The sequence below is a fragment of the Eschrichtius robustus genome, chromosome X (assembly GCF_028021215.1).
Source record: "Eschrichtius robustus isolate mEscRob2 chromosome X, mEscRob2.pri, whole genome shotgun sequence".
NCBI classification, from domain to species: Eukaryota; Metazoa; Chordata; class Mammalia; order Artiodactyla; family Eschrichtiidae; genus Eschrichtius; species Eschrichtius robustus.
In genome coordinates, this window is record NC_090845.1 from 75,043,492 (window position 1) to 75,069,155 (window position 25,664).

Genomic DNA, 25,664 nt, shown 5'->3' on the forward strand with positions numbered 1-25,664 from the left:
AACAAATTTAATGAAAAACAATACCTTTATATTCATCAGGATGTTCCTCATACTCCATACAAAATGTGAGAAACTTCATTAGCATTCGCTTTTCTACCATAGTAAGTTGTTTGCTATTAAAGACATCTGCTCTGGAGCAAGGAACCTGAAAAACATGATTTTAAAAGTTAAGAAACTGCTTCCTAGTGATACAAGTATTCCAAATGACATCTTCTTTCCCTTTAAGTATAACAATATTATTATTTCCTTTCTAATCAGGCTGTTTCATGTTACTTTCCATCAGTTCTTATGGCATCTCTGTTGACTTCAGAGCTAATTAACTTGTGAGCTCTCTTACTTAATCCTGCCAAGTTGCTCTTTATGCCATTAAAAGGCCACAAGCATGTCACCCTTAACTGGGAACAAATGACAGCTCAAATCTAGCAACGCTGTCTGAAATTAACACTTTCTCAACACCAACATCAAGCTGCAGAATAAATCATGAGAAAATTAACATTACACATTTTAATTGACAATCTCTTACTATTTACAGTTGTTAATCACCATGCAGGATTGGATTATGCTGCTTTACCAGGAAAATAACAATCTTATTTGCTTATCCTTCCCAAATAAAACACAGTAACTCAAAATCATACTCAGTTACAATACTTGCTCAGCACAGTACCTGTTCCACTCTTCCTTCTCGAAATGCAAGAATCCTGGTAATATTTTTGAACTCTGCATATCGACTAACATTAGATTTGATTAGAAGATCAATTAGCAATCCTCGAGAATACAACAGCTGTACAAAGAAAATATTTTAGAGAATGAAATAAAAGGTGAAATAGTGGGAAAACTGATAAACACTAAATAAAGATATATAATTTTGTTATATTTCAAATTATTTGTAAAAAGCATTATACCTATTAATATTATAACAAATAACACAATTTATTATAGGTTCACCACTGATTATCTGAAATTCAAAATTCAAAAAATTCTGGAATCCAAAGTTTTTTCGTAACTGACCCAAACTGATACAAGACTCTTCCATCCACTTGTCCCACTTAATGTGAATATTCATACATCTCACTGCAGAAATATTACTGTTTAATTATAGAGTGACTCTTCAGACCCTGCTAAGAATGTTACATCATATATAAAGTATCAGCCAGCATATATACTGTATTACTTTCTAAAATATATTTTTTTAAATTCAAATAACAACACACCAGGCCCCAAGGGTTTTGGATAAAAGACTATAGCTGTACATAAGGCCAGGTGGTTATTAAGAAGAAACCAGCCTGCTGGACCTCCTCATAAACTAAAAAAGAAAAAGACTGGCTACGCATGTCCACCCAAAAAGTCAAATTATACGGTCTCTGTAATCCTAGCAGTCTAGATTTATATGATACGTCGTTCTCAAGAAGTGAGGATGATGGTTATTGCTAGCATGCATGTGAGACTGATTTAATCTTTCAATATATCTCATAACCAACTTCAGAGAGAGAAAAACAATTTCAACAGTATTATCTAGCATGTTTTGAATTTAACCAAATGGATAAATGCAACAGATTTCACTACTTCCTAAACTGAGATATCTTTATCTATAACTCGATAAATATTAAAAATGTAAATATTACATCTGAAATAAGGGGGGGAAAGAAAAAAAACAGCTTAACTACAAAAAAAAAGGAAATTTAAATAATCAATCAAAACCATTAGTTTGGGGGGGGGGGACCTTCAAGATGGCAGAGGAGTAAGACGTGGAGATCACCCTCCTCCCCACAAATACATCAGAAATACATCTACATGTGGAACAGCTCCTACAGAACACCTCTGAACGCTGGCAGAAGACCTCAGATCTCCCAAAAGGCAAGAAACTCCCCACGTACCTGGGTAGGGCAAAAGAAAAAAGAAAAAACAGACACAAAAGAATAGGGACGAGACCTGCACCTCTGGGAGGAAGCTGTGAAGGAGGAAAAGCTTCCACACACTAGGAAGCCCCTTCACTGGTGGAGATGGGGGGTGGGCGGGGGGGGGAAGTTTCAGAGCCACAGAGGAGAGAGCAGCAACAGGGGTGCAGAGGGCAAAGCGGAGAGATTCCCACACAGAGGATCGGTGTCGACCAGCACTCACCAGCCTGAGAGGCTTTTCTGCTCACCTGCCAGGGCGGGTGGTGAGTGGGAGCTGAGGCTCGGGCTCAGGGAGAGGACTGGGGTTGGTTGCATGAACACAGCCTGAAGGGGACTAGTGTGCCACAGCTAGCTGGGAGGGAGTCCAGGAAAAACTCTGGACCTGCCTAAGAGGCAAGAGACCATTGTTTCGGGGAGCGCGAGGAGAGGGGTTTCCTTCCCTGTCTGCCCACAGAAAGTAGAGCACCGCTTAAATGAGCTCCAGAGATGGGCATGAGCTGCAGCTACCAGCTCAGACACAAGAGATGAACACGAAATGCTAACACTACTGCTGCAGCCACCAAGAATCCTGTGTGCAAGCACAGGTCACTATCCACACGCCGCCATCCCCCCCACCCCAGCAAGCCTGTGCGGTCCGCCACTGCCAGGGTCCCATGATCCAGGGACAACCTCCCCGGGAGAACACACGGCACACCTCAGGCTGTTGCAACCTCACTCTGGCCTCTGCTGCAGCAGGCTCGTCCTGCATTCCAATTATAACTACCTTACCCCTCCTGCATGAGTGAGCCAGAGGTCCCTAATCAGCCAATGCTTTAACCCTGTCCTGTCTGGGTGGGAAGAGAAGCCTGAGGGCAAACTACAGGAAGAGGTGAGGCCAAAACCAAAGGTGAACCACAGGAGCTGTACAAACAAAGAAGAGAAAGAGAATTTTCTCCTTGCAGACTCAGGAGCAGCAGATTAAATCCCCACAATCAACTTGAGGTACCCTGCATCTGCGGAATACCTGAATAGACAAGGAATCAACCCAAATCTGAGGCGGTGGACTTTGGGAGAACTGCAGACTTGGGATTTGCTGTCTGCAATTGACTTGTTTCTGATTTTTATGTTTACCTTAGTATAGGTTTTAGCGCTTGTTATCATTCGTGGATTTGTTTATTGGTTTGGTTGCTCTCTTCTTTTTTCTTATTACTTTAAATATTTTTTTAAATTTTAATAATTCTTTTATTTTAATAATTTTATTTTATTAATTTTTTTTCTTTCTTTTTTCCTCTCTTTTCTACTGAGCTGTGTGGCTGACAGGGTCTTGGTGCTCTGGCCTGGTGTCAGGTCTGAGCCTCTGAGGTGGGAGAGTCGAGTTCAGGACACTGGACTACCAGAAACCTCTAGGCTCCATGTAATATCAATCTGCGAGAGCTCCCCCAGAGATCTCCATCTCAATGCTAAGACCCAGCTCCACACAACGACCAGCAAGCTCCAGTGCTGGACACCACATGCCAAACAACTAGGCAGATATGAACACAACACCACGCATTAGCAGAGAGGCTGCCTAAAATCATACTAAGTTCAAAGACACCCCGAAACACACCACTGCATGCAGCCCTTCCCAGCAGAAAGACTAGATCCAGCCCCACCCATCAGAACACAGGCACCAGTCTCCTCCACCAGGAAGTCTACACAAGCCACTGAACCAACCTTACCCACTGGGGGCAGACACCAAAAAAAAACAGGAACTACAAACCTGCAGCCTACAAAAAGGAGACCCCAAACACAGTAAGTTAAGCAATATGGAAAGACAGAGAAATATGCAGCAAATGAAGGAGCAAGGTAAAAACCCACCAGACCAAACAAATGAAGAGGAAATAGGCAGTCTACCTGAAAAAGAATTCAGAATAATGATAGTAAAGATGATCCAAAATCTTGGAAATAGAATGGAAAAAATACAAGAAACGTTTAACAAGGTACTAGAAGAACTAAAGAGCAAACGAACAATGATGAACAACACAATAAATGAAATTAAAATTTCTCTAGAAAGAATCAATAGCAGAATAACTGACAGAGAAAAACAGATAAGTTACCTGGAAGATAAACTAGTGGAAATAACTACCACAGAGCAGAATAAAGAAAAAAGAATGAAAAGAATTCAGGACAGTCTCAGAGACTTCTGGGACAACATTAAATGCACCAACATTAGATTATAGGGTTCTCAGAAGAAGAAGAGAAAAAGAAAGGGACTGAGAAAATATTTGAAGAGATTATAGTTGAAAACTTACCTAATATGGAAAAGGAAATAGTCAATCAAGTCCAGGAAGCACAGAGAGTCCCATACAGGATAAATCCAAGGAGAAATATGCCAAGGCACATATTAATCAAACTATTAAAATTTAAATACAGGGCTTCCCTGGTGGTGCAGCGGTTGAGAGTCCGCCTGCCAATGCAGGGGACACGGGTTCGAGCCCTGGTCTGGGAAGATCCCACATGCTGCGGAGCAACTGGGCCCATGAGCCACAGCTACTGAGCCTGTGCGTCTGGAGCCCATGCTCCGCAACAAGAGAGTCCGTGATAGTGAGAGGCCCGTGCACCACGATGAAGAGTGGCTCCCGCTCGCGGCAACTAAAGAAAGCCCTCACACAGAAACAAAGACCCAACACAGCCAAAAATAAATAAATAAATTTAAAAAATAAACATGGCAATAAACAATACGTAAGTAAGTAGTCAAGCACATCCAGGCCAATATTAAAAAAAATTTAAATACAAAGAAAACATATTAAAAGCAAAAAGGCAAAAGCAACAAATACCATACAAGGGAATCCCCATAAGGTTAACAGCTGATCTTTCAGCAGACACTCTGCAAGCCAGAAGGGAGTGGCAGGACATATTTAAAGTGATGAAAGGGAGAAACCTACAACCAAGATTACTCTACCCAGCAAAGATCTCATTCAGATTCAACAGAGAAATTAAAAGCTTTACAGACAAGCAAAAGCTAAGAGAATTCAGCACCACCAAACCAGCTTTACAACAAATGCTAAAGGAACTTCTCTAGGCAGGAAACACAAGAGAAGGCAAAGACCTACAAAAACAAACCCAAAACAATTAAGAAAATGGTAATAGGAACATACATATTGATAACTACCTTAAATGTAAATGGATTAAATGCTCCAACCAAAAGACACAGACTGGCTGAAAGGATACAAAAACAAGACCCATATATATGCTGGCTACAAGAGACCCACTTCAGACACAGGGACACATACAGGCTGAAAGTGAGGGGATAGAAAAAGATATTCCATGCAAATGGAAATCAAAAGAAACCTGGAGTAGCAATTCTCATATCACACAAAATAGACTTTAAAATAAAGACTATTACAAGAGCCAAAGAAGGACACTACAGAATGATCAAGGGATCAATCCAAGAAGAAGATATAACAATTGTAAATATTTCTGCACCCAACATAGGAGCACCTCAATAAATAAGGCAAATGCTAACGGGCATAAAAGGGGAAATCAACAGTAACCCAAACAGTAGGGGACTTTGACATCCCACTTTCACCAATGGACAGATCAACCAAAATGAAAAATAAGGAAACACAAGCTTTAAATGATACATTAGACAAGATGGACTTAATTTATATTTATAGAACATTCCATCAAAAAACAACAGAATACACCTTCTTCTCAAGTGCTCATGGAACATTCTCGAGGATAGATCATATCTTGGGTCACATATGAACCCTTGATAAATTTAAGATAATTGAAATTGTATCAAGTATCCTTTGCGACGACAATCCTATGAGACTAGATATCAATTACAGGAAAAAACTTTAAAAAATACAAACACATGGAGGCTGAACAATACACTACTAAATAACCCAGAAATCACTGAAGAAATAAAAAAATACCTAGACACAAATGACAATGAAAACACGATGACCCAAAACCTATGGGAGGCAGCAAAAGCAGTTCTAAGAGAGAAGTTTATAGCAATACAATCCTACCTCAAGACACATCTCAAATAAACAACCAAACCTTACACCTAAAGCAATTAGAGAAAGAAGAACAAAAAATCCCCAAAGTTAGCAGAAGGAAAGAAATCATAAAGATCAGATCAGAAATAAATGAAAAAGAAATGAAGGAAACAATAACAAAGATCAATAAAACTAAAAGCTGGTACTTTAAGAAGATAAACAAAATTCATAAACCAATAGCCAGAGTCATCAAGAGAAAACATAGAAGACACAAATCAACAGAATTAGAAATGAAAAAGGAGAAGTAACAACTGACACTGATGAAATACAAAGAATCATGAGGGATTACTACAAGCAACTATATGCCAATAAAATGGACAACCTGGAAGAAATGGACAGATTCTTAGAAAAGTACAACCTTCTGAGACTGAACCAGGAAGAAACAGAAAATATAAACAGACCAATCACAAGCACTGAAATTGAAACTGTGATTAAAAATCTTCCAACAAACCAAAGCCCAGGACGAGTTGGCTTCACAGGCGAATTCTATCAAACATTTACAGAAGAGCTAACACCTATCCTTCTCAAACTCTTCCAAAATATAGCAGAGGGAGGAACACTTCCAAACTCATTCTACAAGGCCATCACCACTCAGACACCAAAACCAGACAAAGATTTCACAATAAAAGAAAACTACAGACCAAAATCACTGATGAACATAGATGCAAAAATCCTCTACAAAACACTAGCACACAGAATCCAACAGCACATTAAAAGGATCATACACCATCATAAAGTGGGGTTTCTCCCAAGACTGCAAGGATTCTTCAATATACGCAAATCAATCAACGTGATACGCCATATTAACAAATTGAAGGAGAAAAACCATGATCATCTCAGTAGATGCAGAAAAAGCTTTCAACAAAATTCAACACCGATTTATGATAAAAACTCTCCAGAAATTAGGCATAGAGGGAACTTACCTCAACACATTAAAGGCCATATATGACAAACTCACAGCCCACATCATCCTCAATGGTGAAAAACTGAAACCATTTCCACTAAGACCAGGAACAAGACAAGGTTGCCCGCTCTCACCACTATTATTCAACATAGTTTTGGAACTTTTAGCCACAGCAATCAGAGAAGAAAAAGAAAAAAAAAAGGAATCCAAATTGGAAAAGAAGACGTAAAGCTGTCACTGTTTGCCGATGACATGATACTATACAAAGACAATCCTAAAGATGCTACCAGAAAACTACTAGAGCTAATCAATGAATTTGGTAAAGTAGCAGGATACAAAATTAATGCACAGAAATCTCTTGCATTCCGATACACTAATGATAAAAAACGTGAAAGAGAAATTAAGAAAACACTCCCATTTACCATTGCAACAAAAGAATAAAATACCTAGAAATAAACCTCCGCAAGGAGACAAAAGACCTTTATGGAGAAAACTATAAGACACTGATGAAAGAAATTAAAGATGATACAAACAGATGGAGAGATATACCATGTTCTTGGACTGGAAGAATCAACATTGTGAAAATGACTATACTACCCAAAGCAATCTACAGATTCAATGCAATCCCCATCAAACTACCAATGGCATTTTTCACAGAACTAGAACAAAAAAATTCCACAATTTGTATGGAAACACAAAAGACCCCGAACAGCCAAAGCAACCTTGAGAAAGAAAAATGGAGCTGGAGGAATAGGCTCCTGGACTTCAGACTATACTACAAAGCTACAGTCATCAAGACAGTATGGTACTGGCAAAAACAGAAATATAAATCAATGGAACAGGATAGAAAGCCCAGAGATAATCCCACGCACCTATGGTGAACTTACCTTTGATAAAGGAGGCAAGAATATATAATGGAGAAAAGATAGCCTCTGCAATAAGTGGTGCTGGGAAAACTGGAAAGCTACATGTAAAAGAATGAAATTAGAACACTTCCTAACACCATACACAAAAATAAACTCAAAATGGATTACAGACCTAAATGTAAGGCCAGACAGTATAAAACTCTTAGAGGAAAACTTAGGCAGAACACTCTTTGACATTAATCACAGCAAGATCCTTTTTGACCTGCCTCCTAGAGAAACAGAAATAAAAACAAAAATAAACAAATGGGACCTAATGAAACTTAAAAGCTTTTGCACAGCAAAGGAAACCATAAACAAGACAAAAAGACAACCCTCAGAATGGGAGAAAATATTTGCAAACGAAGTAACTGACAAAGGATTAAACCCCAAAGTATATAAGCAGCTCACGCAGCTCAATATCAAAAAAAACAAACAGCTCAATCCAAAAATGGGCAGAAGATCTAAATAGACAATTCTCCACAGAAGATATACAGATGGCCAACAGACACATGAAGGGATGCTCAACATCACTGATCATTAGAGAAATGCTAACCAAAACTACAATGAGGTATCATCTCACACTGGTCAGAATGGCCATCATCAAAAAATCTACAAAGAATAAATGCTGGAGAGGGTGTGGAGAAAAGGGAACCCTCTTGCACTGTTGGTGGGAATGTAAATTGATACAGCCACTATGGAGAACAGTATGGAGGTTCCTTAAAAAACTAAAAATAGAACTACTATATGACCCAGCAATCCCACTACTGGGTACATACACTGAGAAAATCATAATGCAAAAACACTCATGTACCACAATGTTCATTGCAGCACTATTTACAATAGCTAGGACATGGAAGCAACCTAGGTGTCCATAGACAGATGAATGGATAAAGAAGATGTGGCACATATATACAATGGAATATTACTCAGCCATAAAAAGAAAGAAATTGAGTTATTTGTAGTGAGGTGGATGGACCTAGAGTCTGTCATACAGAGTGATGTAAGTCAGAAAGAGGAAAATAAATATTGTATGCTCACACATATATATGGAATGTAAAAAAAGAAAAAAAAAGAAAAACAGTGGTTCTGATGAACCTAGGGGCAGGACAGGAATAAATATGCAGACATAGAAAATGGACTTGAGGACACAGGGAGGGGAAAGGGTAAGCTCGGACAAAGTGACAGAGTAGCAATGACATATATACACTACCAAATGTAAAATAGATAGCTAGTGGGAAGCAGCCGCATAGCACAGGGAGATCAGCTCGGTGCTTTGTGACCACCTAGAGGGGTGGTATAGGGAGGGTGGGAGGGAGGCACAAGAGGGAAGGCATATGGGGATATATGTACACATATAGCTGATTCACTTTGTTATACAGCAGAAACTAACACAACATTGTAAAGCAATTATACTGCAATAAAGATGTTAAAAAAAAACAAAAACCTATACACAGTATAACCAGTCAAACAAAAACCAAGCCAAACCAAAACAAAAAAACATTATTCTGAGTATGCAAGAGGTTCAGTACAGACGTTCTGTAAATCAGTATCAGTTAGGTATATTTTTTTAAACTATTATATCAGTCTAACATTGTGCAGAAGAAACAAAATTGACACTGCTTTTTTTTTAAAATCAATTACCCTGACTAAATATGGCATGTTACTTCATTACCTTCAGCCTAATACACTACACAACTGATATAGCTCATGCTTTTAAGAATATATTGCCAAGTATTAATTCTATAATTATAATAAAAAAGTTACTTCAAATACCTTATTTGTTTAAAAACACAAATATTCAAGATTCAATGATCCCTCAGTATCATAATAATTTCACAAATATTAATATATCAAACACAGAATGTATTTTAAGATCTAATAAACCTTAAGATTTAATGCCAGCTTTAAAAATAAAGCATTTAAGATACCACTGAAGAGTGAAAACACATTTCAATAAAAACTACATAACCTTTTGTCTGAAGCTTAGAAATAATGATTATGTACCATATTTAAACCTAAGCTTCTTTTACATCATTATGTAAGTGACCTACCATAGCAATTTCACAGTGGTGAGAGGCTAAAGAATACTTCAATTTGATTATAATAATGGCAACTAAATTAAATAATTAACAACTCTTGCTTTACTTGGCATGTTGGTTTCATAATTATTAAGGGTATGGACTTTCTTAGAAATGAGTTTTATTTGTAAGAACTTCATCTTTGATCATCTTCTCTATAAGTCTAAGCAGTATAGTACTATATTTTATTTAACTAACCTACCCTGAGCTATAAGATTTCTTTTTAAAAGGCTGTATACAGGGATGAGTTTTGTAAAGCACCACAGTACTTGCCAGTTTTATCATGATGACTCTGAAATGGAATGCATGTAGAAATGTCAAATAGTTTGGCGATATCAAATTGGACTTTAGGAAAGAGGTAGGGCTTCAGATAGATATTTGTCAATCACCCTACACTCAGATGTAATAACTGCAATTATTACAACAGATGGGATTTCCCAGGAATAACTGATTGACCCAATATCATGGAATATACTGCTTTCCACACAGTAAGTACTCAATAAATGTTCATTAAATGACTGACTTTTTAAAAATGATAATAAACCTCTTGTATTGCTATGGTTATACATTCTTTAGCTACCCCTGCTTTTGTAGGATGAGTACAGTAAATCATTATTAGTTATTTTTTAAACATGTGAACCCATGAAAACTATGCAGGACAAAATACAACTGCCTTAACTCCCCTAGACGTGTTTGTTTTTAATTTACCCTAAGAGAACCACTATTATTAACTGTTCAAACTCGTGAAAATACCCAGAAATCTCCTTCAGAGTCTCCTCAAATATCTCAGCATCTAATTAAACTATCTCCCCCTGCACCACAACCAGCACGCATTTTCTTATACAAGTGAATCATTTCCTACAATAATTCCAAAAATTCTAACAGCACTTCTTCTACCATTTCCCTTTGCAAGATTTATACTATATTTCAGCTAACATAAAGGTTAGAGACTTTTATGAAGTAGTCTTGATTCTTAACCACCATTTATATCACCGTTTCTTTCAGTTAAGCATTCCAAATTCCAAGTAACTAATTCAAAATGAAAATTTCAGAACAAAACCTATTTGTTACTTGACTACTTCAGTGTTTTGACTTGTTTATTGTTTTTTTGTTTTTTTAAATTCTTTCCTGCTCATGAGAATAGGAAGACTATTAGTGAGCTATGATTAAACTTCTACCCAGAAATTAATAGCCAAGGTAACAGGTAAAGAATGCTAGATTTCAAAGGATGGCAGGATCAAAGTAGGTGGAATAGACAGTACAGAAATATGAGGTAGGACCAAGGCAGTAGCCAACTCAGACCAAGGCAGAATCAGGCACAGAGAGCTAGCTCAGAAAGAAACTATGAGTAGTAAAAAGATATTCATATTTTCAGGCATCAGGTTCAAAGAGATCAGCAGTATGAGGATGTGTGATTGGATCAGCAAAATGTGAGGAGCATTAGTCCCTCTCTTTATAACCTGGAACTTCAGGAGAGCACATTAAATAGAAAAGCCTAGGTTTGAGGCAAGTCTGATGTTATTTACCACCCTCTCCTACTTCTTTTCAATTTCTTGTTTGCCCTCAACTTACAGTATTTGGTCTCTGCTTCTTTCTACTTTCACCCAGCCCTATATTGTAACCCTTTAAGGCCATTACCTTTTATGTTACTGGTTTTCTATTCTTTTGCACTAAATTAGCCTTGTTTCCTATAAACCCAGTACAACACTATACCCTCCTAAGACTCAGGGACCTCTTCTGAAGTCATACTGACCTAACATCAGAGGTAAGGATAGAAAAATAACTGAGGTAAATAGCATTCTTCCCAACCTCCCTGCCCCCACTACTATTAAATTATCCTCCAAAGTGCTCACACCTGAACCGATAATTTTCAAAAATGCATTGTTTTTTTCAAAATGTTCATCATCATACAGATGTTAAAATAGTTACTATATAAATAAGGGCTAAACAAAAGTTCATTTAATAGATTGACTATAAATAACATGGATCTGTAATTAGGTTCATTAGACTTTTTTCTTGGTAGAATTCATAGTGCCCATGCAGTAGGAGAATATTAGGGTGGAATACGTGTTCCAATACAGAAGTATCCTTGATATAGTACTGAGCATTCCTAATGTGTTTTAAACTATGTTCAAAGAATATTTTAATGGAACTATAAACTTCAGATACTATCTCTTTATAAAGTAAATATCCTACATTTCAGAGAATAAAATTATTAAAATTGGGTTTATGGACCCAGATGCTATTTTCAATCAATTAAAATTTACTATTGTTCTATGAAAAGATGGGTAAAACTGGTACTTACCTTTGATACCAAATCAATATTAAATCTCCTGCCTTCTTTAATAATTTGCGAGTAAGTAATCCTATTTTTCTTTGGTTGCTCTGCGGTGTTTTCGGCCATAGGCACATTTTCACTTGTTTCCTTTTCTGAAGTTGAGGGCACACAAGTTTTATCACAATGGTTTTCTTTCTCTCCTGTCGCTTCAAAATCATTTACTTCTAGGGCACTCTCTGGATCACTGCTTGGAGTTTGTTCTGTGGGTATTTCACAGCTTGCAGTACTTAACGACTGATCTTCTGTAGGCAGGCAGGCAGAATCTGCAGCTTCTGTGGAGTTCACAGATGTCACAGAAGCGTGATTTTTCTGCAGTGCACCAGCTTCTTCGACATCTTCATGCAAATCCTGACTAATGAGAAATTATAATAATAATCCACACCAGGCTTTTGATAATTATACTTGGCTACCTTTTTGTATTATTTTAACTTTCAATGGCAATTTTTTTCTTTACCTCATTTATCTTGGATGTTTTGCTTTATGTGACACACACATTAAACATTCATCTGTTAAGGTTTCAATACAATACGAAACATACTTAAGATTTGAAAAGTATACATAAAGATTTCAGGGTTTAGCAGGCCATGCCATGTGTGTGTGTGTGTGTGTATTTTTTTTTTTTTTGGTGAAAAGCAGATTCTTATCTTTTTATTTAATTTTTATTTTATATTGGGGTATAGTTGATTTACAATATTGCATTAGTTTCAGGTGTACAACAAAGTGATTCAGTTATACATATACATATATCCATTCTTTTTCAGATTTTTTTCCCATATAGATTATTACAGAATATTGAGTTCCCTGTGCTATACAGTAGGTCCTTGTTGATTACCTATTTTATATATAGTAGTGTGTATATGATAATCACATGTATATTTTTGAGAATTTAAGGCAGACAGGGGAATTGCATTTTAGAAACAAATCAACACAGTGCTTACAAGTACATCCTTCAGAATAAACAGATCGAGGTTCAAAGCCTCACCCTAGGACTAGATAATTCTGTGAATGTAGACAAGTTGTTTATCCTCTCTGACCTAAATTATCCATCTATAACATAGGGATAATACCACCTACCTCACAAGGTTGTTTTGGAGATTAAATGAAGTATCACATGCAAAGAACCTGACACAGTGCCTGGCACACAGTAAATGCTCAACAGTGGTAATTACTGTTGAGCAAAGATTATTATTCAAAGATTATTATTGTGGTGTGACAGAGCTAGAAAAAAACTGATGTGAAAGCGTAAGTTGGCTTATCACAATGTGGTATCGAACAGGATCTTTCTGAATTCTTTCCTGCTGTATTTTGTTTTATTGTTAGTGTCTTTTACTTTACTGGAAGTGCCACTTCCAAAGTTACTACTAGAGTTAACATTCTCAGTCCATTATTGCCTTGACTGACACAACAGGCTCCCATTCGGTGTGCCTGCATCATGTGTCTCTCCATGATGTTTTATCCTCCACAGAACCTACGTTTTCACTGAGTTGCCCTACTGCTCAACACTAAAAATGCCTTGTACATGACAGGCTGTGGGAAGTGAACATCTAATTGACTGCTCAAGAACTAACAGCAGTTCTTTCTCATATCAAATCTCAACCCTACCCCGCAAAATCTTCCTCTTCCAGTCTCTAAACCAAATCACCTTCTTTATCAACTATCTTCTTTGTCTCATCTCTCCTACTTTCTGAAATGGCATCTCTAATTCCTAATTTATCAACCAAAATCTCCATGATTTGGCCCATGTTAATTGCTTCTTCTGGGCTATTCTTCACGCTTCCTGTAATATCACAATTCCCCCATCCCCAAACATAATCACATACTTCACCAATCGACACATTTTAAGAAAAAGTTTAAATTTCACTTCCAAGAAGTCTTCCTTAACCCAACCACGCTCATCATTCTGTTACTCCATGCCCCATAGTACACACATGCAGTTTAGCTTGCATTTATTTATCAGTTCCTTTTTAATAGCCTTTTGGCTGTCCCATATATACTTTATCTTCAACTAGACTTTAATTTCCTTGAGGGAAGACCCTAACATCTTCTACTGAGTGCCCCTCACAACACTTACTGCACTGCTCTATAGACGTGGTATTTAATAAACACGTGATGAATAAATGGTTTATACATGCAAAAGATGGAAGTATAAATATATATTTACATAAAAATTTATAAATACATATTTATAAATATATATATTTAAATATGAAACAAACATTTGTATTATAGAAAACACAAAAAACTAGGCCAGGATAAAACAATAAACTTTACATTCAAAAGTTTGGGGGAGTAGCTTCAAGATGGCGGAAGAGTAAGACGCAGAGATCACCTTCCTCCCCACAAATACATCAGAAATACATCTACATGTGGAACAACTCCTACAGAACACCTACTGAACGCTGGCAGAAGACCTCAGACCTCCCAAAAGGCAAGAAACTCCCCATGTACATGGGTAGGGCAAAAGAAAAAAGAAGAAACAGAGACAAAAGAATAGGGACGGGACCTGCACCAGTGGGAGGGAGCTGTGAAGGAGGAAAGGTTTCCACACACTAGGAAGCCCCTCCGCGGGCGGAGACTATGGGTGGTGCAGGGGGGAAGCTTCGGGGCCACGGAAGAGAGCGCAGCAACAGGGGTGCGGAGGGCAAAGCTGAGAGAGGCCCGCACAGAGGATCAGTGCCGACCAGCACTCACCAGCCCAAGAGGCTTGTCTGCTCACCCACTGGGGCGGGCGGGGGCTGGGAGCTGAGGCTCGGGCTTCAGAGGTCGGAGGTCGGATCCCAGAGAGAGGACTGCGGCTGGCTGCGAGAACACAGCCTGAAGGGGGCTAGCATGCCACAGCTAGCTGGGTGGGAAAAAGTCTGGAGCTGCCGAAGAGGCAAGAGACTTTTTCTTGCCTCTTTGTTTCCTAGTGCACGAGGAGAGGGGATTAAGAGCGCCGCCTAAACGAGCTCCAGAGACGGGCGCGAGCTGCTGCTAACAGCGTGGATCCCAGAGATGGGCATGAGACGCGAAGGCTGCTGCTGCCGCCACCAAGAAGGCTGTGTGCACGCACAGGTCGCTATCCACACCTGCCCTCCTGGGAGGCTGTGCAGCCCGCCACTGCCAGGGTCCCGTGATCCAGGGACAACTTCCCTGGGAGAACACACGCGCGCCTCAGGCTGGTGCAACGTCATGCTGGCCTCTGCCGCCGCAGGCTAGCCCCGCATCCATACCCCCCCCTCGCCACGGCCTAAGTGAGCCAGAGCCCCCGAAGCAGCTGCTCCTTTAACCCCGTCCTGTCTGAGCGAAGAACAGACGCCCTCAGGAGACCTACATGCAGGGGCGGGGCCAAATCAAAAGCTGAACCCTGGGAGCTGTGTGAACAAAGAAGAGAAAGGGAAATCTCTCCCAGCAGCCTCAGGAACAGCGGATTTATCTCCACAATCAACTTGATGTACCCTGCATCTGTGGAATACCTGAATAGACAACGAATCATCCCAAATTGAGGAGGTGGACTTTGGGAGCAATGATATATATAATTTTTTCCCTTTTTCTCTTCTTTTGAGTGTGTATGTGTATGCTTCTGTGTGTGATCATTGTCTGTACAGCTTGGCTTTTACCATTTGTCCTAGGGGTCTGTCTGTCCTTTTTTCTTTTTTAGGATAGTTTTTAGCACTTGTTATCATTGGTAGATTTGTTTTTTGGTTTGGTCGCTCTCTTCATTCCTTCTTTCCTGTTTTTTTATTACTTAAATTTTTTTTTTAATATTTATTTTTTACCTTTTATTTTAATGACTTTATTATATTTTATTGTACTTTATTTTATTTTATTTTATCTTCTTCTTTCTTCTTTCTTTTTTTTTTCTACCTTTTATTCTGAGCCGTGTGGATGACAGACTCTTGGTGCTCCAGTCAGGCATCAGGGCTGTGCCTCTGAGGCGGGAGAGCCAACTTCAGGACACTGGTCCACAAGAGACCTCCCAGCTCCACGTAATATCAAATGGAGAAAATCTCCCAGGGACCTCAATCTCAACGCCAAGCCAGCTCCACTCAACGACCAGCAAGCTCCAGTGCTGGACACCCTATGCCAAACAACTAGCAAGACAGGAACACAGCCCCATCCATTAGTAGAGAGGCTGCCTAAAATCATAATAAGGCGACAGACACCCCAAAACACACCACCAGATGTGGACCTGCCCACCAGAAAGACAAGATCCAGCTTCCTCCACCAGAACACAGGCACCAGTCCCCTCCACCAGGAAGCCTACACAACCCATGGAACCAACCTTAGCCACTGGGGACAGACACCAAAAACAACGGGAACTATGAACCTGCAGCCTGTGAAAAGGAGACCCCCAAACACAGTAAGTTAAGCAAAACGAGAAGACAGCAAAACACACAGCAGATGAAGGAGCAAGACAAAAACCCACCAGATCTAACAAATGAAGAGGAAACAGGCAGTCTACCTGAAAAAGAATTCAGAACAATAATAGTAAAGATGATCCAAAATCTTGGTAATTGAATGGAGAAAATACAAGAAAACTTTAACAAGGAACTAGAAGAACTAAATAGCAAACAAACAGTGATGAACAACACAATAAATGAAATTAAAAGTTCTCTAGAAGGGATCAATAGCAGAATAACTAAGGCAGAAGAACGGATAAGTGACCTGGAAGATAAAAGAGTGGAAATAACTACTGCAGAGCATAATAAAGAAAAATGAATGAAAAGAATGAGAACAGTCTCAGAGACCTCTGGGACAACATTAAACGCACCAACATTCGAATTATAGGGGTCCCAGAAGAAGAAGACAAGAAGAAAGGGACTGAGAAAATATTTGAAGAGATTATAGTTGAAAACTTCCCTAATATGGAAAAGGAAATAGTTAATCAAGTCCTGGAAGCATAGAGAGTCCCATACAGGATAAATCCAAGGAGAAACACACCAAGGTACATCTTAATCAAACTATCAAAAATTAAATACAAAGAAAATATATTAAAAGCAGCAAGGGAAAAATAACACACAAGGGAATCCCCATAAGGTTAACAGCTGATCTTTCAGTAGAAACTCTGCAAGACAGAAGGGAGTGGTAGGACATATTTAAAGTGATAAAGGAGAAAAACCTAAAACCAAGATTACTCTACCCAGCAAGGATCTCATTCAGATTTGACAGAGAAATTAAAACCTTTACAGACAAGCAAAAGCTAAGAGAATTCAGCACCACCAAACCAGCTTTACAACAAATGCTAAAGGAACTTCTCTAGGCAGTAAACACAAGGCAAAGACCTACAAAAACAAACCCAAAACAATTAAGAAAATGGTAATAGGAACATACATATTGATAATTACCTTAAATGTAAATGGATGAAATGCTCCAACCAAAACACACAGACTGGCAGAATGGATACAAAAACAAGACCCGTATATATGCTGTCTACAAGAGACCCACTTCAGACCTAGGGACACATACAGACTGAAAGTGAGGGGATGGAAAAAGATATTCCATGCAAATGGAAATCAAAAGAAAGCTGGAGTAGCAATTCTCATATCAGACAAAGTAGACTTTAAAACAAAGACTATTACAAGAGACAAAGAAGGACACTACATAATGATGAAGGGTTCAATCCAAGAAGAAGATACAACAATTGTAAATATGTATGCACCCAACATAGGAGCACCTCGATACATAAGGCAAATACTAACAGCCATAAAAGGGGAAATCAACAGTAACACAATCATAGTAGGGGACTTTAACACCCCACTTTCACCAATGGACAGATCATCCAAAATGAAAATAAATAAGGAAACACAAGCTTTAAATGATACTTTAAACAAGATGGACTTAACTGATATTTACAGGACATTCCATCCGAAAACAACAGAATACACATTCTTCTCAAGTGCTCATGGAACTTGAGAAATTTCTGGTTTGGAATGAGAATGGAACATTCTCCAGGATAGATCATATCTTGGGTCACAAATCAAGCCTTGGTAAATTTAAGAAAATTGAAATCGTATCAAGTATCTTTTCCGACCACAATGCTATGAGACTAGATATCAATTACAGGAAAAAAACTGTAAAAAATGCAAACACATGGAGGCTAAACAATACACTACTTAATAACCAAGCGTTCACTGAAGAATTCAAAGAGGAAATCAAAAAATACCTAGAAACAAATGACAATGAAAACACGAGGACCCAAAACTTATGGGATGCAGCAAAAGCAGCTCTAAGAGGGAAGTTTATAGCAATACAATCCTACCTTAAGAAATAAGAAACATCTCAAATAAACAACCTAACCTTACACCTAAAGCAATTAGAGAAAGAAGAACAAAAAAAAAAAAACCCAAAGTTAGCAAAGGAAAGAAATCATAAAGATCAGTTCAGAAATAAAGGAAAATGAAATGAAGGAAAGGATAGGAAAGATTAATAAAACTAAAAGGTAGTCTTTTGAGAACATAAACAAAATTGATAAACCATTAGCCAGACTCATCAAGAAAAAAAGGGAGAAGACTCAAATCAACAGAATTAGAAATGAAAAAGGAGAAGTAACAACTGACACTGCTGAAATACAAAGGATCGTGAGAGATTACTACAAGCAACTATATGCCAATAAAATGGACAACCTGGAAGAAATGGACAAATTCTTAGAAATGCACAACCTGCTGACACTGAACCAGGAAGAAATAGAAACTATGAACAGACGAATCACAAGCAATGAAATTGAAAATGTGATTAAAAATCTCACAACAAACAGAAGCCCGGGACCAGATGGCTTCACAGGCGAACTCTATCAAACATTTAGAGAAGAGCTAACACCTATCCTTCTCAAACTCTTCCAAAATATTGCAGAGGGAGGAACACTCCCAAACTCATTCTACGAGGCCACCATCACCCTGATACCAAAACCAGACAAAGACGTCACAAAGAAAGAAAACTACAGGCCAATATCACTGATGAACATAGATGCAAAAATCCTCAACAAAATACTAGCAAACAGAATCCAACAGCACATTAAAAGGATCATACACCATGATCAAGTGGGGTTTATCCCAGGAATGCAAGGATTCTTCAATATATGCAAATCAATCAATGTGATACACCATATTAACAAATTGAAGGAGAAAATCCATATGATCATCTCAATAGATGCAGAGAAAGCTTTCGACAAAATTCAACACCCATTTATGATAAAAACCCCCCTGAAAGTAGGCATAAAGGGAACTTTGCTCAACATAATAAAGGCCATATATGACAAACCCACAGCCAACATTGTCCTCAATGGTGAAAAACTGAAACCATTTCCACTAAGACCAGGAACAAGACAAGGTTGCCCACTCTCACCACTATTATTCAACATAGTTTTGGAACTTTTAGCCACAGCAATCAGAGAAGAAAAAGAAAAAAAAAGGAATCCAAATTGGAAAAGAAGAAGTAAAGCTGTCACTGGTTGCCGATGACATGATACTATACAAAGACAATCCTAAAGATGCTACCAGAAAACTACTAGAGCTAATCAATGAATTTGGTAAAGTAGCAGGATACAAAATTAATGCACAGAAATCCCTTGCATTCCTATACACTAATGATGAAAAATCTGAAAGTGAAATTAAGAAAACACTCCCATTTACCATTGCACAAAAAGAATAAAATATCTAGGAATAAACCCACCTAAGGAGACAAAAGACCTGTATGCAGAAAATTATAAGACACTGATGAAAGAAATTAAAGATGATACAAAGAGATGGAGAGATATACCAGGTTCTTGAATTGGAAGAATCAACATTGTGAAAATGACTCTACTACCCAAAGCAATCTACAGATTCAATGAAATTCCTATCAAACTACCACTGGCATTTTTCACAGAACTAGAACAAAAAATTTCACAATTTGTATGGAAACACAAAAGACCCCAAATAGCCAAAGCAATCTTGAGAAAGAAAAACGGAGCTGGAGAAATCAGGCTCCCGGACTTCAGACTATAATACAAAGCTACAGTAATCAAGACAGTATGGTACTGGCACGAAAACAGAAATATAGATCAATGGAACAGGGTAGAAACCCCAGAGATAAACCTACACACCTATGGTCACCTTATCTTTGATAAAGGAGGCAAGAATACACAGTGGAGAAAAGACAGCCTCTTCAATAAGTGGTGCTGGGAAAACTGGACAGCTACATGTAAAAGAATGAAATTAGAACACTTCCTAACACCATACACAAAAATAAACTCAAAATGGATTAAAGACCTAAATATAAGACCAGACACTATAAAACTCTTAGAGGAAAACATAGGCAGAACACTCTATGACATAAATCCCAGCAAGATCCTTTTTACCCACCTCCTAGAGAAATGGAAATAAAAATAAAAATAAATAAATGGGACCTAATGAAACTTAAAAGCTTTTGCACAACAAAAGAAACCATAAACAAGTCGAAAAGAGAACCCTCAGAATGGGAGAAAATATTTGCAAATGAAGCAACTGACAAAGGATTAATCTCCAAAATTTACAAGCAGCTCATGCAGCTCAATATTAAAGAAACAAACAACCCAATCCAAAAATGGGCAGAAGACCTCAATAGCCATTTCTCCAAAGAAGACATACAGATGGCCAAGAAGCACATGAAAAGCTGTTCAACATAACTAATTACTACAGAAATGCAAATCAAAACTACAGTGAGTTATCACCTCACACCAGTTAGAATGGGCATCATCAGAAAATCTACAAACAACAAATGCTGGAGAGGGTGTGGAGAAAAGGGAACCCTCTTGCACTGTTGGTCGTAATGTAAATTGATACAACCATTATGGAGAACAGTATGGAGGTTCCTTAAAAAACTAAATATAGAATTACCATATGATCCAGCAATCCCACTACTGGGCATATACCCAGAGAAAACCATAATTCCAAAAGACACATGCACCCCAATGTTCATTGCAGCACTATTTACAATAGCCAGGTCATGGAAGCAACCTAAATGCCCATCGACAGACGAATGGATAAAGAAGATGTGGTACATATATACAATGGACTATTACTCAGCCATAAAAAGGAACGAAATTAAGCCATTTGTTGAGACATGGATGGATCTAGAGACTGTCATACAGAATGAAGTAAGTCAGAAAGAGAAAAACAAATATTGTATATTAACGCATGTATGTGGATCCTAAAAAAAATGGTACAGATGAACCGTTTTGCAGGGCAGAAGTTGAGACACAGATGTAGAGAACAAACGTATGGACACCAAGGGGGGAAAACCGCGGTGGGGTGGGGATGGTGGTGTGCTGAATTGGGGGATTGGGATTGACATATATACACTGATGTTTATGATATTGATGACTAATAAGAACCTGCAGTATAAAAAAACAAACAAACAAAAACAACTAATACTAAACTTTCTTTGGGTTATTTATATGGAAATATGTTAATATAAATGTTTCAGACATTACATGAAATTTCTAAAAATCTTATATGTTCTGGTATAATGTTATAAGTCATAATTCTCATTATTACTTTAAAATGTATATCTCAGAAATAACTAAATTTCCTTGTCAATTGCATTATTATGAACTTTCATCAAATCTTTAACCGTGGTCATTTTTAAGTCTTTTGTCATTTACAGACAGTTCTGGGTGTACTCTGACGCTTCTGCAAAAATGTTCCTATAAAAGGGTTTCATCTTCAAGGAATTCATGGAAAAGACTCTGACAAGTACAGGTTTCTGGTAACTGACTATAATGCTGAACTGAATGAATAAGCATTTTCAGAACTCTAATGGAAAACTGATGAATTCATAAAAGTGCTAAGAAAATATCAAGATAAAAAAATAATTAATTACATGGGACTGAGTGAACTGATGAGGATGATTATAATTTTTGTGACTTTCTGTTTGAATTAAAAAACAAAAAATCCCACAAGGACTCAGTGGCAAAAAATATACAAATCAATTCTCACTGCAAAGTAAAGGAGCTGTTCCAGTAGAGGATTACTGGACTGAATGTCAATATTATAACATAGTATGAGTGTGTTTCGTGTTTGGTAGTTGCAATCATTGTTGCTTTTGTTGTGGCCATCCATTTACAATGCCTGGTGTCAGTTTATTTATCTCTTGTAAAAATAAAATACAGTGTGTGTGTGTGAAAAAAAGAAAACAACAAACAAACAAACAACCCAATCCAAAAATGGGCTGAAGACCTATATAGACATTTCTCCAAAGAAGATATGCAGATTGCCAACAAACACACGAAAGAATGCTCAACATCATTAATCATTAGAGAAATGCAAATCAAAACTACAATGAGATATCATCTCACACCAGTCAGAATGGCCATCATCAAAAAATCTACAAACAATAATTGCTGGAGGGTGTGGAGAAAAGGGAACCCTCTTGCACTGTTGGTGGGAATGTAAATTGATACAGCCACTACGGAGAGCAGTATGGAGGTTCCTTAAAAAACTAAAAATAGAACTCCCATATGACACAGCAATCCCACTACTGGGCATATACCCTGAGAAAACCATAATTCAAAAAGAGTCATGTACCAAAATGTTCATTGCAGCTCTATTTACAATAGCCAGGACATGGAAGCAACCTAAGTGTCCATCAACAGATGAATGCATAAAGAAGATGTGGCACATATATAGAATGGAATATTACTCAGCCATAAAAAGAAACGAAATTGAGTTATTTGTGGTGAGGTGGATGGACCTAGAGTCTATCATACATAGTGAAGTAAGTCAGAAAGAGAAAAATAAATATCGTGTGCTAACACATATATATGGAATCAAAAAAAAAAAAAAAAGGTCATGAAGAACCTAGGGGCAAGACGGGAATTAAGACACAGACCTACTAGAGAATGGACTTGTGGATACGGGGCGGGGGAAGGGTAAACTGGGACAAAGTGAGAGAGTGGCATGGACATATATACACTACCAAACGTAAAATAGCTAGCTAGTGGGAAGCAGCTGCATAGCACAGGGAGATCAGCTCGGTGCTTTGTGACCACCCAGAGGGGTGGGATAGGGAGGGTGGGAGGCAGGGAGACGCAAGAGGGAAGAGATATGGGGACATATGTATGTGTATAACTGATTCACTTTGTTATAAAACAGAAACTAACTCACCATTGTAAAGCAATTATACTCCAATAAAGAGTTTAGAAAAAAAATTTAAAAATTTAAAAAAACAAAGTTTGTGGGCAGTGAACAAAAATGCCTCATTGAAATTAACACAATAAACACTACAATAAGAAAGGGTACAAGGAAAGAATAACTTATTTTAAATGTTAAGAAATAAAATACCACGGTTACTGTTATAATCTAGTAATTTCAATTAAATATAATGAAAAAAGGATGATATCATTAATATCAAAACAATTTTCAGATCTAGGAAAAGGTAGTGGGAAAATTCTAGTCCTGGATGTATTACTTAGCAGATATTAGGCAAGTCACTTAACTTTCAGATTCCCCATCTATGAAATGGGAGATCATTCATCTGCCTTAACTTTCATGAGGCTTTTGTAAGATAAATGAGCTAATATATATGAAGAGTATTTTTAATAAACTCCAAACGGTTAATCAAACATAAGATATTAATCAAACCTAAGATATTGTTAAATTTCCCACAGGTCAACAGGCAACTCAAAACATGTGTTCTTAGGTTTTTAATCACATGTTGAAAGCTCTCTGGCCACATAACCACGTAAGAGCACCACTGCCATTAAGTAACATTAAAAATGAAGAGCAATAATAAGAAATGTGATTTGTATATTTTCTACAGCATTGTTCATGCTTTGTATTCACTTTCATTAGTTTGAAAACCAGTAAACCAAAGTGTGTTGCATGAGGGATCTAAGGTGACAACTTTCAGCAAAAAGTTCCACGTCTAAAGATTAAACTAAGAAATGGCAGGATAATTAATGATACTTTACAGATAAGACAGAATATGGCAATTTCTCTTATTACAGAGCATGATGATGACACCATGGAAATTGAGCACAGCTACTATCTGGTCAGTGGCTCTCTATTATATTCTGAGAAAAGGAGCTTTCTAGAGTGAATGAAATGCATTAACCAGTACTGGACAATCTGGAAAATATAAGTCCAAATACTTAATTAAGGGTGTAAGTTTAAGGAAAGGAGTTATTCTTTGTGAATTTGTTCTACATGCATAAGCTATTAAGTTTTACTATTCTCAACATCATAATCTGGTGAAATTCCTAGCACTATGGAAAACACATGCAATAGAAACACTATAGTTTCCTTACTTTCCATTAATGACAACTAAAATATTTTTTGGAGTTCTGCCAACATTGAATTTAATACCTAACTAGAAGTTATAAAGACACCAGAAAACTCCCCAAATTCCACTTAATTCCTCAGCAAGCAAAATTCTGTTCATCAAAAAGGACTTATCGTCCCTCAAATTTAAGACTTTATACTGTGGTTAAAAAAAAAAAAATTTTTTTCTTAAAAAAATAATTCAAACTTTGGAGAACACTTCAGAATAATAACTCAATTTTATTAATTTTAAAGTATTTGAAAAGTATAAAAACACATTTGCCATTTGTAAATGAATGTGGCTGAATTATAAGCTCTCAAGGGAACCTTTGAGTTCTAAAACACTACTATGATTTTAACATACAAAGGGGAAAAATCTTCATCATTAGTTCTTATAAAAATTTTCAATATGAAAATAAATTGACAGATGAAATCTAATGTCACTTATATTGCTTATCTGAATTTCAATGGATATTTACAATACAGTGTAACAATATTTTTGAGATAATTTTACCTAATTGCAACTGCTGAATAACTGCTTAGTTGAATGCATTTTTTACCGTTTGCCACAATCTACATATAACTCTGAGAATTTAGGGGTATAAATTCTGATATTACCTAGTATTGCTTATCAATTAATGGTAGTAACAAGGGAATGCCTCAAAGTGAATATGTCTTATTAATGCCTTGTAACAGTCACCCTTTCAGATAAGTCAAATGAAAAACTGCCAACCAGCTGGTTAATTTATTCAGCACAGGTGTTCACTATTTATTTTTCAGTCATTTGCACCTTTTTTCCCCACAGTATAGCTTGTTGCAGAAATTGTATTCTTTTACTTTGATGTATGCACTTTGTGCTAAGGCCATTCACTTTTGATTTGCACAGTACACGTTACACTGCTACCCAGCTGTTTATTCCTGCAAATAAATGTTTAATGGTTACTCATAAGAATCAGACTATCAAAAAGTTGTTGTTCCAGAAAACAGCAATATAAAAAAAAAAAACACTGTAGTCGATTTTGAATTGCTGCAATATAATATATTGGTAGATATATTTCCTTATTTGTCACCAACTTAAAATGTTAACACATACAGCAGAATATAGCTGAAGTATCAACCTCTTGTCACATTTCTCCAAGAACAAAATAGCATAAGGTGGTGTACAGCAGGTACTATTGGTTGCCTACTCAACAACCATTATTGTCTTCCTCCCTGCCACAAGAGCTGCAATTTTGTTCCAATATCAGGCAGAAGGTACCCAGAAC

General features: G+C 37.4%; 1 protein-coding gene across 1 annotated transcript in view; it reads right to left on the minus strand.

Moving 5' to 3' along the window:
• The window catches only part of CHM (CHM Rab escort protein), a 188,622-nt gene that overhangs the window by 109,137 nt on the left and 53,821 nt on the right, over positions 1–25,664 (minus strand). Inside the window, exons 5-7 of the mRNA XM_068533890.1 lie at positions 12,110–12,494; positions 665–781; positions 25–145 (exon numbers count right to left, since the gene is read on the minus strand). Coding sequence (XP_068389991.1) covers positions 25–145; positions 665–781; positions 12,110–12,494 — 623 coding nt within the window. The remainder of the gene's footprint in view (positions 1–24; positions 146–664; positions 782–12,109; positions 12,495–25,664) is intronic.